The sequence below is a fragment of the Puntigrus tetrazona genome, chromosome 6 (genome assembly GCF_018831695.1).
Source record: "Puntigrus tetrazona isolate hp1 chromosome 6, ASM1883169v1, whole genome shotgun sequence".
In the NCBI taxonomy this organism is placed as follows: Eukaryota; Metazoa; Chordata; class Actinopteri; order Cypriniformes; family Cyprinidae; genus Puntigrus; species Puntigrus tetrazona.
In genome coordinates this window covers 20,824,574-20,839,318 of record NC_056704.1, presented here as the reverse complement: position 1 = coordinate 20,839,318, position 14,745 = coordinate 20,824,574, and the positions used below count along the sequence as shown (strand labels likewise).

The 14,745-nt window shown below is 37.1% G+C and overlaps 1 protein-coding gene across 3 annotated transcripts in view; it reads left to right on the top strand.

The window, feature by feature from the left end:
* grm2a (glutamate receptor, metabotropic 2a) overlaps positions 1–14,745 on the top strand; it is a 34,629-nt gene that overhangs the window by 2,073 nt on the left and 17,811 nt on the right. For all 3 annotated transcript variants that reach the window (XM_043242943.1, XM_043242944.1, XM_043242942.1), the window contains exon 2: positions 9,886–10,582. In XM_043242943.1, the coding sequence (XP_043098878.1) occupies positions 10,073–10,582 (510 nt within the window). In that variant the 5' untranslated portion in view covers positions 9,886–10,072. The remainder of the gene's footprint in view (positions 1–9,885; positions 10,583–14,745) is intronic.

Genomic DNA, 14,745 nt, shown 5'->3' with positions numbered 1-14,745 from the left:
AGATCCATCATTTTAACAAAAACACCATTGCCTTTAAAATATACATGTCATCCGTAAACATTGTGCAATTCGTCTATGGGAAGTTTTTCTTTTATTGTGGCTGTGTCTAAACCTTTCTCTCGAATCATTCATTTATGCCCTCGGTTTTCATAGCTGTCTCCCTGAAAACGTGATCATATCTAGGCTATATATCAGCTTTATATCACCATGTGCAGGTTTGATCACGTCTAGTTGGTGTCTCCTAAAACGACATCATACGGGAGTTAACACCGTTAGCTTTAAAATCGTTTCGTATTTCGTCCTTATTTATGAATGGAATAAAAAAAAAAAATGAATATTGAAATAAACGCATGCTTAACGACCGTGTGTGAGTTTGGCTTTAGGGAATGACAGCCCCAAATCAAGCCGTGGTTTGAAGATAAAAGAAACGCAAACAGAGAGGAAGAACCGCTGGACTGGTTAGTTTTAAATAATTGAAGCTCGCACCGGACATGCTCTTATCTTCTCCAGTGAAGACTTGCGCGAGAGTCAGTCTCAGCGAGAACCAAAGCGGCTTCACGAGCAACTGAATGATTTTAATGCCGTTTTTGTTTGCCATGCGGATGGAACAACACATGCACAAGGCGAGCGTGTACTCTGATTCCCGAACAAATGACTCTTTTGATTCGGTTCTATTTAGTGAATCGTAAAGGGTTATGAATCACTTGTCTTCTTGTATTTATATAAAGTGTGAATGAATGGATGAACCGTATTTGATTATTTTATTTTGTTTGCTGGTCAACTGGATAAAAATAAAGGTGCTTTACCACGCCACAGGCGTAAACGGTTTCATGAAGAACCTTTCTGTTTCGCAAAAGGTTCTTTGTGGTAAAAGAAGGTTCTTCGGATTACCAAAAGGTACAGTAAGAGCAAGATGTTTCTTTCAAGAACCTCTGTCTTCAAGAAAGGTTTCTTGTGGAACCAAATGCTGTTCTTCTATGGCATCGTTGTCAAGAACCTTTTAAGCATCTTTATTTTTAAGAATGTGTTTTGCTTCATTTAAACAAATTAAAATTATTTTCCATTTATTTCTGAATTATTCAAGAGAAATGCAGCGGAAAGTGAGAGAGAGATAAATAAAAGTCAATCCTTCAGGTCTCAGTGATCCAGTAAAGTAGAGACGCCTCTGTGAGCGCAGCAAAGCTGCGTTATCACCGCCATGCCATGTAAAAGTGCCTCTTTAGTCCTTATCTCCGAGTAACACAGCCGCTCTTAAAACTGATCAACAATACAACTCAGAATTGCTAACGCAGAGATCAACTAATGGCTTTTTAGTCTGGACGACAAGCTTTTTGGTGAAGATTTTACGGTGGTAGGATAAATCACGGATGCTGACAAATGTCTTATAGTCGAGAAACAGATTAACCTCTTATGAGATTATTCTGCTACGGGAGTGATTGATAGGTTACGGCAACGATGAGAGTAAAAGTAATGGAGGTGTAAAGTGGGGTGTCACAGTGGTTTAATGGGAGTATTGTCACCTCACAGCAAGAAAGTCTCAGCTCCCAGCTTTCTCTTCCCAATCTCATGTCATTTCAAATGTTTATGACTTTTTTTTCTGCGCAATACAAAAGAAGATATTTCGGAACGACACGAGGGCGAATAAACGATGACAGAATTCATTTCGCAAGCGGACAATGGGCATGACAGCTGAGCGAATGTTTTCATTAAACAGATGTCTATCTTATCGCATCTCCCTCCCAGATCCCGCATCGTTTTATTAATCTACCACATGATTAACAGATTAAATGATTGTTATATGAAACGGGGCAGCTTAATTCACTCTTATCGCTCAATAAAGTTTGGTTTTATTAGCTAAACTTTATGGACAAATTGATAACCGAGTGATGAATGTAACCCACTTCTCCTTCTTCTTCACAGCTTTTTAATTTCACCAATCTGTCGAAAAAAAAAAACAACTTTTCCGGTAAAAATGGTGTGTGAATAATGAATGTCTTCATTTTCACTCTGGCAGTCTGAGGTAATGCTAAGATCCCCTGGAACGCATCAGGCACATTCAGTAGCAGATGGTGTGTGTTTCTTGTCAAGCATCTGGTAAAAGACTTACGGAGAAATTCTGCGACCGTGCAGATCCCAGGAGAGACTCGCGCACGGAGACAGGAGGATCTGTTTGTCTTTTGTGCATCTGTGCAGTAGGGCACGTGTGTATATATTTGTGTACTTCTGAGAGAAAGGGAGAAAAAACTAAACCGAATGCAAATACTTTGAACTAAAGGCAGACATGGGTTTCATCACAGTGGGTCTGCGCTGTGTACTTTGTCCTACAGGGAGAAAAGACCATATGTGTGTTTACTTCACACTCCTGAGAGTATGTGTCAGATAAATGCATAATGTGATGTATTAGGGTTGCATTAAAGCGTTTAAAGGCAAAAGGGAAACCCTGTATGCGGCAGCTCATGGGTCTCCAGTGACTGGGACATGAATAATGTACAGGTTTAGAGAAGGAGGGGAGAGACCATATAGAATGCAGAGGAGAAGCAATCCTAGTGTCCTTTTGATTGTAAAAGACTCTATAGGCAGTAAGAAAGACGTGTATACGATATGTTGAAATCAACTACAGATGCGCACATAAAAAAAGGTACAAAGTGAGAAAATTACATTTCGCAGCCAATCTCGTGTGGGGTTGTTTTAACCGCCGTTTGGAGTGTGTGGAGTTTGATTGGCAGCACTTTAATTGCTATTTCCTGTCGTCTCCGAGCTGCAGTGCATGGATGTCATTTAAATGTTAGTTGTCCCTTACTATGATCTGATAATAAGTACCCCATGTGAAAAGGTCAGTAGGCTGTGATTCTCCTATAATCTACTATTTACCTTCTAAAGCTTTAATGGAGAAGTGGTAAAGTACGCTTTATTATATTGTCAGTTATCATAAATCAGGACAAGTTGCGCTGTGGCCCTTTATAGTTCCACTCCGGCAATATTTTGAGCCTTGAAAATCTATATGTGTCTTTTATTTAATAAATACAACACCAGAAGCACTGTTGTATTGAATATGCAAATTTGAGTCGTTTTTCTTGGCCAGTCATATTAGTGGATTAAGAACTAACTATTGGTTAATTATTTCATTTAACACTTACGAAGTAGGCATCTTTTATTAATGCTTATTCTGTAAAGAGAATGATTGGATTGTTTCCATAGTCTGATTTCCAGAAAGTATTAAACGTGTTTAGCCTTGTCTGTCATTTTGGCCCCTTGGAGTGAGCAGTTGTACACACTTGATTGCAATTCCCCTTCAAATAGTAGTTGATGATGTGGCTGCTCAAAGGGCCCTGAGTAAGGTGTTCAAAACCTCATTTGGACAGCAGCCACAGAGTCTTTGGATGGTTATCAAATGGCGCGCCTGCTGGGTTGTGGCATTACTCACACTCACAGTTGTTCGAATCGGATTTGTGGTTTGGCGCTCCAAATTAAAAAGACATTTGTCAGCTTGTCGAAAAATGTACTGCAATCCAGCGATTAGCGGAAGCTGAAGTTGTAATTCTGTCAGTTTATTGTTTTCAGCTTTATCGCTGCCAGGACGGACTTGGCGCGGCGGAGGCTCGAACGTAGCGGAGGCCGAGAGAAGCTGTCATTTTCTTACGAGTGTGTAATGTGCATTTATCGCATGGCTAACTGTGGCAAATGGAATTTAAAATTGAGCGTTTGGTATTTGACTGCGGTGATTACAGTCTAACTGATGAGTGATGTGGACCACAACAGGTTGGTCGCATGAGAACGGGTTATCGCCGAGAGGCATTCTTGGATTGGTAAAGAAGCACGCAGGAGCATACGTTCCCTGCTTCCCTGTAAATGTAGTTTTTTCGGCGACTAAAATGTGGCCTGAAATTCATTTACATAGTTTCTCCTCTTTAATCAGCGGCGAAGAACCGTTGTATGGAATTCCTCCCTTACCTTTTTCCTCTCTCCTAGCGGTTACATAAAGATGACCTCTCTCCTAGATGTGCTATTACCATATTCATGCTGCTCTCTTTGCCAGCGTGAGATTGAAAATACTAAAATGGATTAACACTTTGTGAGGATCCTCCTCCTCCATAAGTTTGCTCGTTCCTTCCTCTCTCTTATTTGCGTTCTGTCTCTTCCTCCGCGCTCTGCCAGCATCTCTCAGTTCCCCTGCGTCTTCACACTGCGTGGCTGGAGCAGTCTTGAAGACTGGCAAAAGCAGCGCCATCAAATTGAAGAGGCCATCTGGTGAAGCGGAAGATACAAACGATAGCGAAGGAGTGGAGAGTAAAAAAAAAAAAAAAAAAAAGAGATGGGGGAAAAATTGGACTGGATATCCAAGCAAATTTATGGGTCTTTAATTGCCATGTATTTACATAATTTGAATAAATGTAAATGTAATATTCCACTTTAGCGCGGTTACTGAGAATTGTTATATCTCTAGTGTAACTTCCATCTCTGTGGATAATTTAGTTAAATAAACTACAGAGCTTTAAGTCAACACGAAATCAAAATTGACTTTCTTAAAGGGATAGCTTACCAAAAATGACTTCTTATAATTACCCTCATGTTGTCATTAATCACGTTGTTTGATTTCTTCTGTGGAACACAAAAAAAAATCACTCTTTCATAAAAAGAAATATGTCCATAGGTTCCCTCTTTGGCTCCCAAAAGGCTAAATAAGCGCATCAATATCCTAAAAGTAGCCCATACAGTTCTATGTAAGTAATTATTCAGATCTTCATAGCCCTTGGTCACTATTCACTTGTCGTGGAAAAGAGCAGCTTTCACATCTCCTTTTACGTTCCACTGATAAGACTGATAAAAGTCATACAAATAAAAAAAAATTAAAACATAAGGTGATGTATTCCTTTAATATTTTTTCATATTTTCTATCAAATATATATTACTATTATAATATAAAAATTGCTCTGCTTTTGCAAAAACACGTTTCTGTTTGATGCCACCAATGATTTTTATTTTTCAAAATGTCCCCTTCAACCACCTGCCTTAAAGAGACAATATTTCACAGTTCAGTTAATAACCTCTATATTAAATCAAGTCCTGCCCTACATGTTGCATTGTGTATTTAAAATGTATTTCAAGTTGACTACAATTTCTGCATTGCTATTAGTTTTCCTCCTCACTTCTTTGCCCTTTTTCCCAGGCCTGATTTCTGGTCTCGAATAGGAGACATTTTCAACACTTTAACATTACACTGCAGTGCAATCCTAGATTGACTTCAACAGAACCTCATCTTACTTTCACAATACTCCTCTCTACCAACAGTATATGGTGTCAGATATTACTTAAAAAGCTTATCATCCAATAAATAAATTCTGTTGTAGAGAAGATCGGCCTCAAATAATCTTTATGGTTCCGAGGGGATGCGAGTATTAATCCTTAAGAAATGCGGTTCAGGGGATGTATGTCGTAAAAAGATATAGCCAATTTACACCAGCTTTACAAGAATTCCCATAGGGACTACACTCTCATCCTAGCAGACTAGATTGGCCCTTTCAGCCTCACTCTCTCTCTCTCTCTCTCTCTCCCTTCCTTCCTTTCACTCTTGTCTGGCAAGTTTCCATGGAAACAAAGGGTAGGGAGAAGACCCTAATGAGTAAGTGTGTGTCTCAGTGAGATGAACACATATTTTGTTGAGATATGGATGCACAGTCACACACACACACACACACGCACACACTCCAATTCCCAAGCACTCTCTCTCCTGCTGGTCAGTTAGACTTCTGTTTGGCTGTTCATTCTTTATTCTTTATTTTTCATTTGATGTTTATGACACTCATCCTGGTGAAAAGAAATAGTGTCATTTACAATGTATTTTTCCGCCTCAGGTTATTTATAGTCTTGATTTCTTCAAAATGGTGTTTCACTGGGACAAGCTAGTTTGCTGTAGAAAAGTTTAAAAAGAAAAAAAACTGGAATATTTGGGCATAGCTAATCTTTAATCTTGCTAATCTAGCTCTCTTTAAATGAGATGGTTATTAAGGTTTTCTGTATCAGTTTTTCCACTTTTATTACGAAACCAGAAGTCTGTAAGTTCTATATGTGAGATTTATGGAAGCCCGTTTCCGTCACCGAATAAAAAATAAAAAATAAAGAAGGTGGTTTCAGTTTATTTTGACGGTCCCTTCAACACATTCCTTTGAGTAACGTTGGACCTACATATCTCATTACTCTCTTTAGAGTTTAGTAGAGTAGTAGGGTTAGGGTTAGAGTAAGTTGACATGCGCTTGCAAAGTTACTTATAGTCATTATAATGTCTGTTGGAAGAATATCACAATAAAGAGTTAGCAGATATTAATCAGACAGTGTAATAATATATTACTGAATATTCACAAGGTACAAGTAAAATGGAGTGTTACTTTTTCTCCCTAGTTTACATCTCACATCTTGTAATTTGATGTAATGACTTTTTTATCCCAATTGTGTTTAATTGTGAGTTTTTTTTTCATTGGTGGAAACGTGGTGCCATACTATACTGACAAAATGTAATTTTTAAATGGTCTGTTTGTTTTTTAATTGTATTTACAAAATATTAAAATAGAAAACATTAGTTTTTTTTCTACTTTTTCTTTTACATCCAATGAACGCCTTGAAGGGAATTTAAAATTTTTTTTTTAAAAGACAAAAAATGTAATTATTCCAAACTTTTAACCAGTAGTTTATATTGCACTGATCTAACTTTCTGTTGTTTCACAAAGTAGTCACAGATTTTTGAGAAAGTTTTCAGTTTTTTTGTTTTGTTTTCAGTGTATTTTCCATTAATCTTAAAATATCGTATTATATGGAAGAGTGTTAATAACCAAGAATATATCACAGATACACACACTGTATATAAAGATCACTTTTGGCATTTTAAACCGCTGATTCAGCATCTTCCACACATTTCCACACACTCCCACTAGGCCTGTAAACTGGGGAACTGTGCTGCGTGAATGGCATTCAGCACAATTTCTTCAACATGTTGGGACTGTTGCCTGATTTGAATAATTCCTTTAGTGAATGAGGTGCCGCAACAATTCAGACCAAACGTCCAGATGATGGTATTAGCAGGTGCAATGGATTCTTAGTGAATTCTCCCCTTAAAATCTTAACCTTATCAGTCTTATATAGGTTAAAAAGAGTAGTTTATTTTTTTATTTCACTCATTGAAATTCCAGTGATGTTCAGTTGAAAAGTCATAATGTAAAAATAAATAACCACCTCAGCATGCAGTCTCTCCACACACGCGCTCTTCTCACACACTCCAGGAGTAGAGGCTGCAGACCTCATAATTATATCATTCGCAGCGTCCGAAAGCTATACTCCACACCTTTTAGCATGTGTGAAATTAGACTGTATGCTCCCCATTGACATGCTGATATATAACAGAGAAAGAAAAAGGAAAGAGAGAGAAATAAAACTAGGCCGTTTTGGTCAATTTGCTTACTACATGGGGAATCTTTTATAAATAATTCTGTTTTGACGTGCATGCTGTAACTGCATTTTTTAAGGTCGCTGTCTTTCTGAGTGCAAATATATGCAAACTTACATACTGATCTGATTGCCGATGCTTGTGTGTGTGTGTGTGTGTGTGTGTGTGTGTGTGTGTGTGTGTGTGTGTGTGTGTGAAGCAGCTGTTAGCTTACAAGCTGTCTGATAGTGATCCTCTACATGAGTTCATGCGAGCTAGCTTTACACTACAATGGTCACACTGTCCCTTGAGCAGAGAGCCTAACACACACACACACACACACACACATACATACACAAGTGAACAAAGCCCTCAATGGACTAGCCAGGAGCTTAAGGGAAAGGGGCCTTAGGGAGCCCATACCTAGTGCTGTGAGTTAACAAATCCAACAGCCCGATGGAATAACAGAGAAATTCTGAGAAATTCAATTCTGAGAGTTACAGAGAAAATCAGTGCAGCCAAATTATGATATTTTAGCAAATTACATTTGAGTTTCTCAGTTGGGGATCTCTTACAACCACTGATAAGCAATGAATAAATCAAATGCTAATGATTCATTTTCCCCTTATTCTAAGTCGAGTTTTTTGTTTTGTAACTGCTCGCTGAATTGTTTAAAATAACCTGGTCGGGATAGTATCCTAATGATGTGTGAACTAGTCTTATAACTCAAATAAGGACTGTTTTTTTACAATTCATTGTACATTTAACAATGCAATGATACACTGGTATTTATGATAACTATTTATGATAGCAATTGTCTTTTTCCCTTGATGTTATGGAAATGTTTTTGGTTCATAGATAATTTAGCAAGATTCTTGATTGCTAGATTTTACGAATTGTAATTAAAATTAATTAATGAACTGAATTTGAGGAGAAAACAAAGTTATAAAGAAAGAAAGGTTATAGTAGCCCACTGGCAGATAATTGTTCTCGTTTTAGAAATACATAAGGTAAGATTAATAAATACTTTGTATCTTTATTTTATGGTAGCTGATGTAGTTTACTAATGTTAACAAATGAAACCTAAATATGAAGTGTTGCCATTTTTTTTCGAGAAAAGCAATATTTTCATAACTTAGCTTCATAAACCTCAATTATAACCCCAAAACTCCACCATATGAGAGAGAAGCTGCAAAATCCCAACATAGCAGAACATTAAATATTAATAAGTTTCTGCTTTTTCATCTTGCTTAAAAACACATAAAATAACACTTAATTTCAACATTTACTCTCCCCATCCAGTCCCAAGCAAAGCATGATGGGAAACAGAAATCCCTGTCCAGATTCAGCAACGCTACGGAAATTATTCATGTGATTCCCACACAAAAGAATTACATAAACCACTATTTTACCAATTTACCGAGCAGACTGTGAAGAAATGTTTGAGAGTTGTGTCAATGAGTTGACATTTTGTCATTAATTATACTGACCCTTATGTTGTTCCAAACCTGTAAGACTTCGAAACACAAATTACATTTTTTTTTTATGAAATCTGAGAGCTGTCTGACCAGCAATGCACATAACAGAAGAAATTGTTAAAGTTAGTATAAAGTATAAAGTTGTTATTTTTCTTTTCTTTGCATACAAAAAGTATTCTACCTGGTCTCATGGCATAAACGTACCTTGGTGCACTTTTTAGCTTTTTAAGAATATCATGTTATGACTTTAAAACAATATTAATATGCTGGAATATAAAAAAAAACGGATGCTTTTGAACATATCCAGCTTGATATCTATGGATTTTCATAGATGGTAGGTTTGTTCGGTAGCTCATGGATTACAAAGATGTACTTAAGAGGCAAAGAGCTCCCGTTTAAATCCTGTGTAACTACGGTTCAACAAAACAATTAAAATCTGTGTAAGTTTTAGGGTTGGATTTGGTGTAAGGGCATATTTCCAACACGATAGAGCATTAACTTTTAGCAAAAGTCCATGGATATATCAACTCTGAACAGCCGCAATGCATACCTATATCAGCGTAATAAAAATGTGCCTTGTGAACTTGTGTTGTGTCACTCAGTGGATATTTCTCTTTGAAACTGCGAAGAAATATGCAGTAGGGCACGTAAAAACAGTGTTGCACAAAAGTGCACAGGGGTACATACTTTTATAAGACCAGGTCCAAAGTATTCTTGTAGCTTCATAAAATTAAGGTTGAACCACTGATGTCAGTATTTCAACAACGTCTTTAATGCTTCTCTGGGTCTTTAACATGGCAGCTGCTGTCTATAGAACGTCAGAAAGCTTACAGATTTAATAAAAAAATTATTTCTAAAGTGTTCTAAAGATGAATGAAGATCTTATGGGTTTGGAACATCATGAGGGTGAGTAATTAATAACAGAATTTTCATTTTGGGTGAATTGACTTATAGAATCTGCAGAATTCTCACTTTCTCTGTTTTAATCCACAGATTGTGATCTTCACTAGCTCCGCTAACAAGCGGGAGATGGCGGTGGTGCTTGAGTTAACATACGCCTGCTTACAAGCGCACTGAAGCGTCTGAAGTCTTCCCTTTAGCACGGCTTGAGCCCAATCCCTTTCCAACAAGCGAGACTAAATAGGGATCGACCTGTAAAGCATCCAGATCTTTGCTCACCATGGCTCAGAGGTCAGCTCATTTCAGAGGTCAAGGCCCCTCCTGGCCGCTTCATCTCACTCTACTGCTGCTTCTGTTGGCCAGAACACCCCAGGCCTTGGCTATCCCAGGTTATAACACTGACACCTCCAAGAAAGAAATCATAATGGAGGGAGACCTGGTGATCGGAGGCCTGTTTCCTGTTCATCAAAAAGGGGAGGGGGCTCAGGACTGTGGCCGTATCAATGCACAGAGAGGGATTCAGAGACTGGAGGCGATGCTGCTAGCCCTGGACAGGATCAATCAAGATGATCAGATTTTGCCCGGGGTAACGTTAGGTGCCCACATTCTGGACACTTGCTCAAAAGACACGTATGCGCTGGAGCAGTCGCTCGAATTTGTGCGCGCTTCGCTTACAAAAGTGGACGATAGTGAGTACACATGTCCGGATGGATCCTACGCCATCCATGATGATGTTCCCCTTGCAATCTCCGGAGTCATTGGAGGCTCCTACAGTGATGTATCCATACAGGTACTGTTTCCCGTCTCCTGTGTTTATTCATCTGCTTGTTTGTTTTCTTCCAGCTAAATTACTTGATAACCAGATATTATGCCGTGATGTAGCAAGTCATAAATGTGCATTAGGAGTCATTTGCATGTATATTGTGTTTATCACACTATGGCTGTCATTCGGCTGTATGCTAAAACCTGGAGATTATTTCAGTTAACTCTATAAACTCGACTGTGTTATAGCTGATATGCACATTTCTAAAGCTTCTACAGTTTTGCTCAAAAACCTCTTCTGTATGCCTTATGCTGTCTGAATGATAGTTTACATTTTTTTAGCAAATGAAAAATAAGAAAACTGTCCACTTTCAGGTCATGGCACAAATGTCTTTATGGAGTGAAATCTTTTCAGATTTCTCAAAAGTAAATAGTACTTTTTATGTTGTTAGTAATATTTATAGGGCAACACTTTCTAGACTGTAGCAACCAAAATGTACTTAACATAATTTTTTTGAGGAATCATGTTAAAATTTGGGTATCAAATTAATGTATTTGAGGCACATATTATTTATTATGTAGATATAAATACATGCATACAGTATATATTTTAAAAATACATGTATATACATTTATATATTTTTATTATTATACTCATACTAGTCACCTACTAGTGTAAATATAACTAATGTAAGTTACTGAAAGAGTCACTGAAAATTCTTTAATGTGCAGTATTTGTGTAATAGTTTTAGCACGAAGTAAACATAACTAGATATATTTAACTTTTAGAATCACACTTCCGTGGTTTATGCTGCAGCATTTAGTTATATGAATCTGCATTCTCTTAATGAGAAAAAAATAGTGGTGACGTCTGGCTACCTGTCATCCATATGCTCAGCCCATCCAATTTGCGGCCAACCATGTGGCATTTCCTGACATTCCCTGGGATGTCAGGAGCAGACGGGCTGCAGATGCTAGCTTTAAGGAATCAAGACAGTGACAGCTTGATTACACTCTCCACAGATCTACTCCCTGAAGATCTAAGTGTACTAAAGAGTGAGGGAGACTGATAATTAGAAGAAAATGTGTAATACGCGTTAGAAATTGATTGACATTCCCGCATACTAAAAGATTGTGCACTAAAGAAAGCTCAAGTTTTTGTATTCCTGCTTAATTTCAAACTTTACTTGACATGTAAAGCAATTTTACACGTTCTCTATATGTGTCTTACAGTTTCTTATTCATCAAGCTCTCTGTCAGAATGCTCTCATCTCTTGAGGAAAAATTCTAGCTTTGAACTTTGAATATTTGCAGTTTGGTGTTTAATTTTATTTAAACACATACCATTTTGTGTTTAACGCTAATGTGTTATAGAATTTTTTACCATTTTAGTGTGTATATATATATATATATATATATATATATATATATATATATATATATATATATATATATATATATATATTCCCAATTAATGTTGAACATATGATTTTCACACACACAAAAAAATAACATTTTCCAAAGAAATAAACAAAAACCGTATATATTTACACTGAAGGTGGTAGAATATCCTAGAGACTGAAATGAGCTCTTTTGACCAAAAAGACCTTAGCAACCACAAAGAAAGAAAGAAACAAGAGCGAGAGAGATACTGCTTGGCTTGTTATTGTGAAATTTTTGAATTGCTGCTTTTGGTGTGACAGGTAATTAGGTGCTTGTTAAGACCTACTGCAAATACCAATAGTACATTTGACAGTTTAAGCCTTGCTGAATTGAAATAACAAGTTAATTATTTATCCCCCCCAACAGAACAGTGTTGGCTGACGAATGGAAACTTTTAAATAACACATTAAAATCACTGGCAGTCAGATACATGCTGCGGTTGGAGTATATGAGTCATTCGCTGAGATGGAGAAAGAAAAATTTGTTCATTCTTAAGGTTTCATGAGCATAATTACTGCAGTGCCCGCACAGGGACATGAAATGCATTAATAATGCAGAAAAAAAACAGACATGGAGGAAGAGAGAGAGTCGAGTGTATGAAATTTTATTTCATCATTGCACAGAAATTCCTTTCCTCTTCCACTCATCGTTGCTTTAATTGTTTTTCCTTTTCTCCCTATTCATTGTTTTTATTTATCTTATCTTTCTGTTTTCTTCGGGTCAGGCATCTCTACACTTATGCACACATGCGCGGTTTCGCTCCACACTTTGGGCAATAGAGAGACTCATCTTGCAGCTGTCGTCTAAAGCATGTCACTGGGGATTCCCTGTTCCTGTGCCATTTTCTGCCACTTAGGACCATCATTTTCTTTAAAGAAGTATTTCCCTTCAAAATCTAATTTCTTATAGTGCGGGATACAAAATAAGATATATGAAAGATTTTCTGAGAAATCAAAGACCAGGGGTTGTCTAGCACAGAAAGTGCCATTGTTCCATTGTTTTTAAGCCATACGGTATGATTATGTAAGAAATATGTCCACATTTTCAAACTTGGCATGCTGAAATGCATTGCTCCAAGTCTGATGTCAATGACAACACATTGGTTTTCCAGTGTCATTTAACCAAAGGGTCATCATTTAATTGAGAATGATCTTTAAATTCCTGAATTTGAATTGAGGTGGAAAACAGCAAGTAGAACTTTAACAGAAATTTGAATGTAAAAAACTTACAATTTATAATTTTTAGCTATACACCCAATAATGATTGTAATTACACAAAATACACTACTTTTTCAAAGGTTTGTTGTCATTAAGATTACTTTAGTTTTTTTTGTTTTGTGCACCAAGTCAGCATATTAGAGCCTTTCTAAAGGATCATGGGACTGTTGAAAATTAAGCTTTGATATCACAGTCATAATGTCTATTTTAATGTGCTTTAATATGTCATAATATTGCTGTTTTGACTGTGTTTTAGTTAAATAAATTCAGCTTTTTTAAGTAAATATTTTAGTGTAGAAATTTATATATATTGATATCCATATATTTAATACATTTCATTTTGAGAACAAGTATGGAAGAATTTTGTAGAACTGCTTTTTATTCAGCACCCCCCCATTCTGCTAATTTTTGCTTTTAGAATTTAACACTGGGTTTATTAACACTGCGCATTCATATATGCTCCTGAATGCTTTCTCGCGCCACCCTATGAGCTGATAACTTTGTATCTGTCCATGAAATTTTTAAGCTGTAGATTTTGTTCAGGGAAAGATGGCTGTGAAAAGAGAGCGGGCTTGTAAAGGTGAGACTTGCTTGACAGCAGCGTGAACTCACTGGTAGCTGCGTGGAGTCGACTGAAACAGGCAGGAGGTTGCTTCAGGCTTTTAGAGGCTTCTCGTGTTAAGACTCCACTCTCCTTTATTGGCATTCTCTCCTGTGGAGCGATAAGAATGGCGGGCATTGACAGCACAGACGCAAAGCTAAAGAAGCTTTTAGGGCATGAGAGAGAGCAAGAGAGAGAGAGAGAGTCTGATGAACGAGATGTAATTTTGGTTGAGGTCGGTATTTGGGGCCTTTCTCATAAAAAGTGCATGTCCTTGCCTGGCAGCTATTTATGGAGGTGCTGTTCTAAAGTGTCTGCTCCAAAGCACAGCCCAAACCCCCTAAATCTGAAACATATATCATCCGCTTGACAGTACATCAAAGCTGAAGGGATGTCGACTGGTTTACAACGCAATATGTTGTTGCACAGATATCGCTGCAGAAATTTACATTTCTACACAGTCTTGGATTAGCAAATAAACTAAATGGTCTAAAGCTAAAAATATGCAGTAATTCCTTTTAATTAAGGCCCATTGAAATAAAAATCTTACACAAACATGTATTCAGTTCATTAATGTGAAGATTTCATAATATAAGTATCTCACGCCCCACTTACCCCTTTTATGTCTTGTGTTTATGCCCCAGTATTCTTCCTTTCGTCGTCTTTGAGTGGTAGTTGTTTCACAAGTCATACTTTAGTTTGCTGTGCTTTCGTATCCTTTATCAAACTTTGGGTAACACTTTAGAATACTGACTCGTCATTAATAAATAACAGCAACAAACGACTAATGCATTATTAACACTGTAGTAACCACAATTACCTAACAAGAAACTCTGATTAACAATTTAGTAAGTAATAGCACTTATTGGAAACTGATAGTTTACAATTAGCTAATCAAAAAAAATTTTTTTTTTCATATATCCTCCTAAG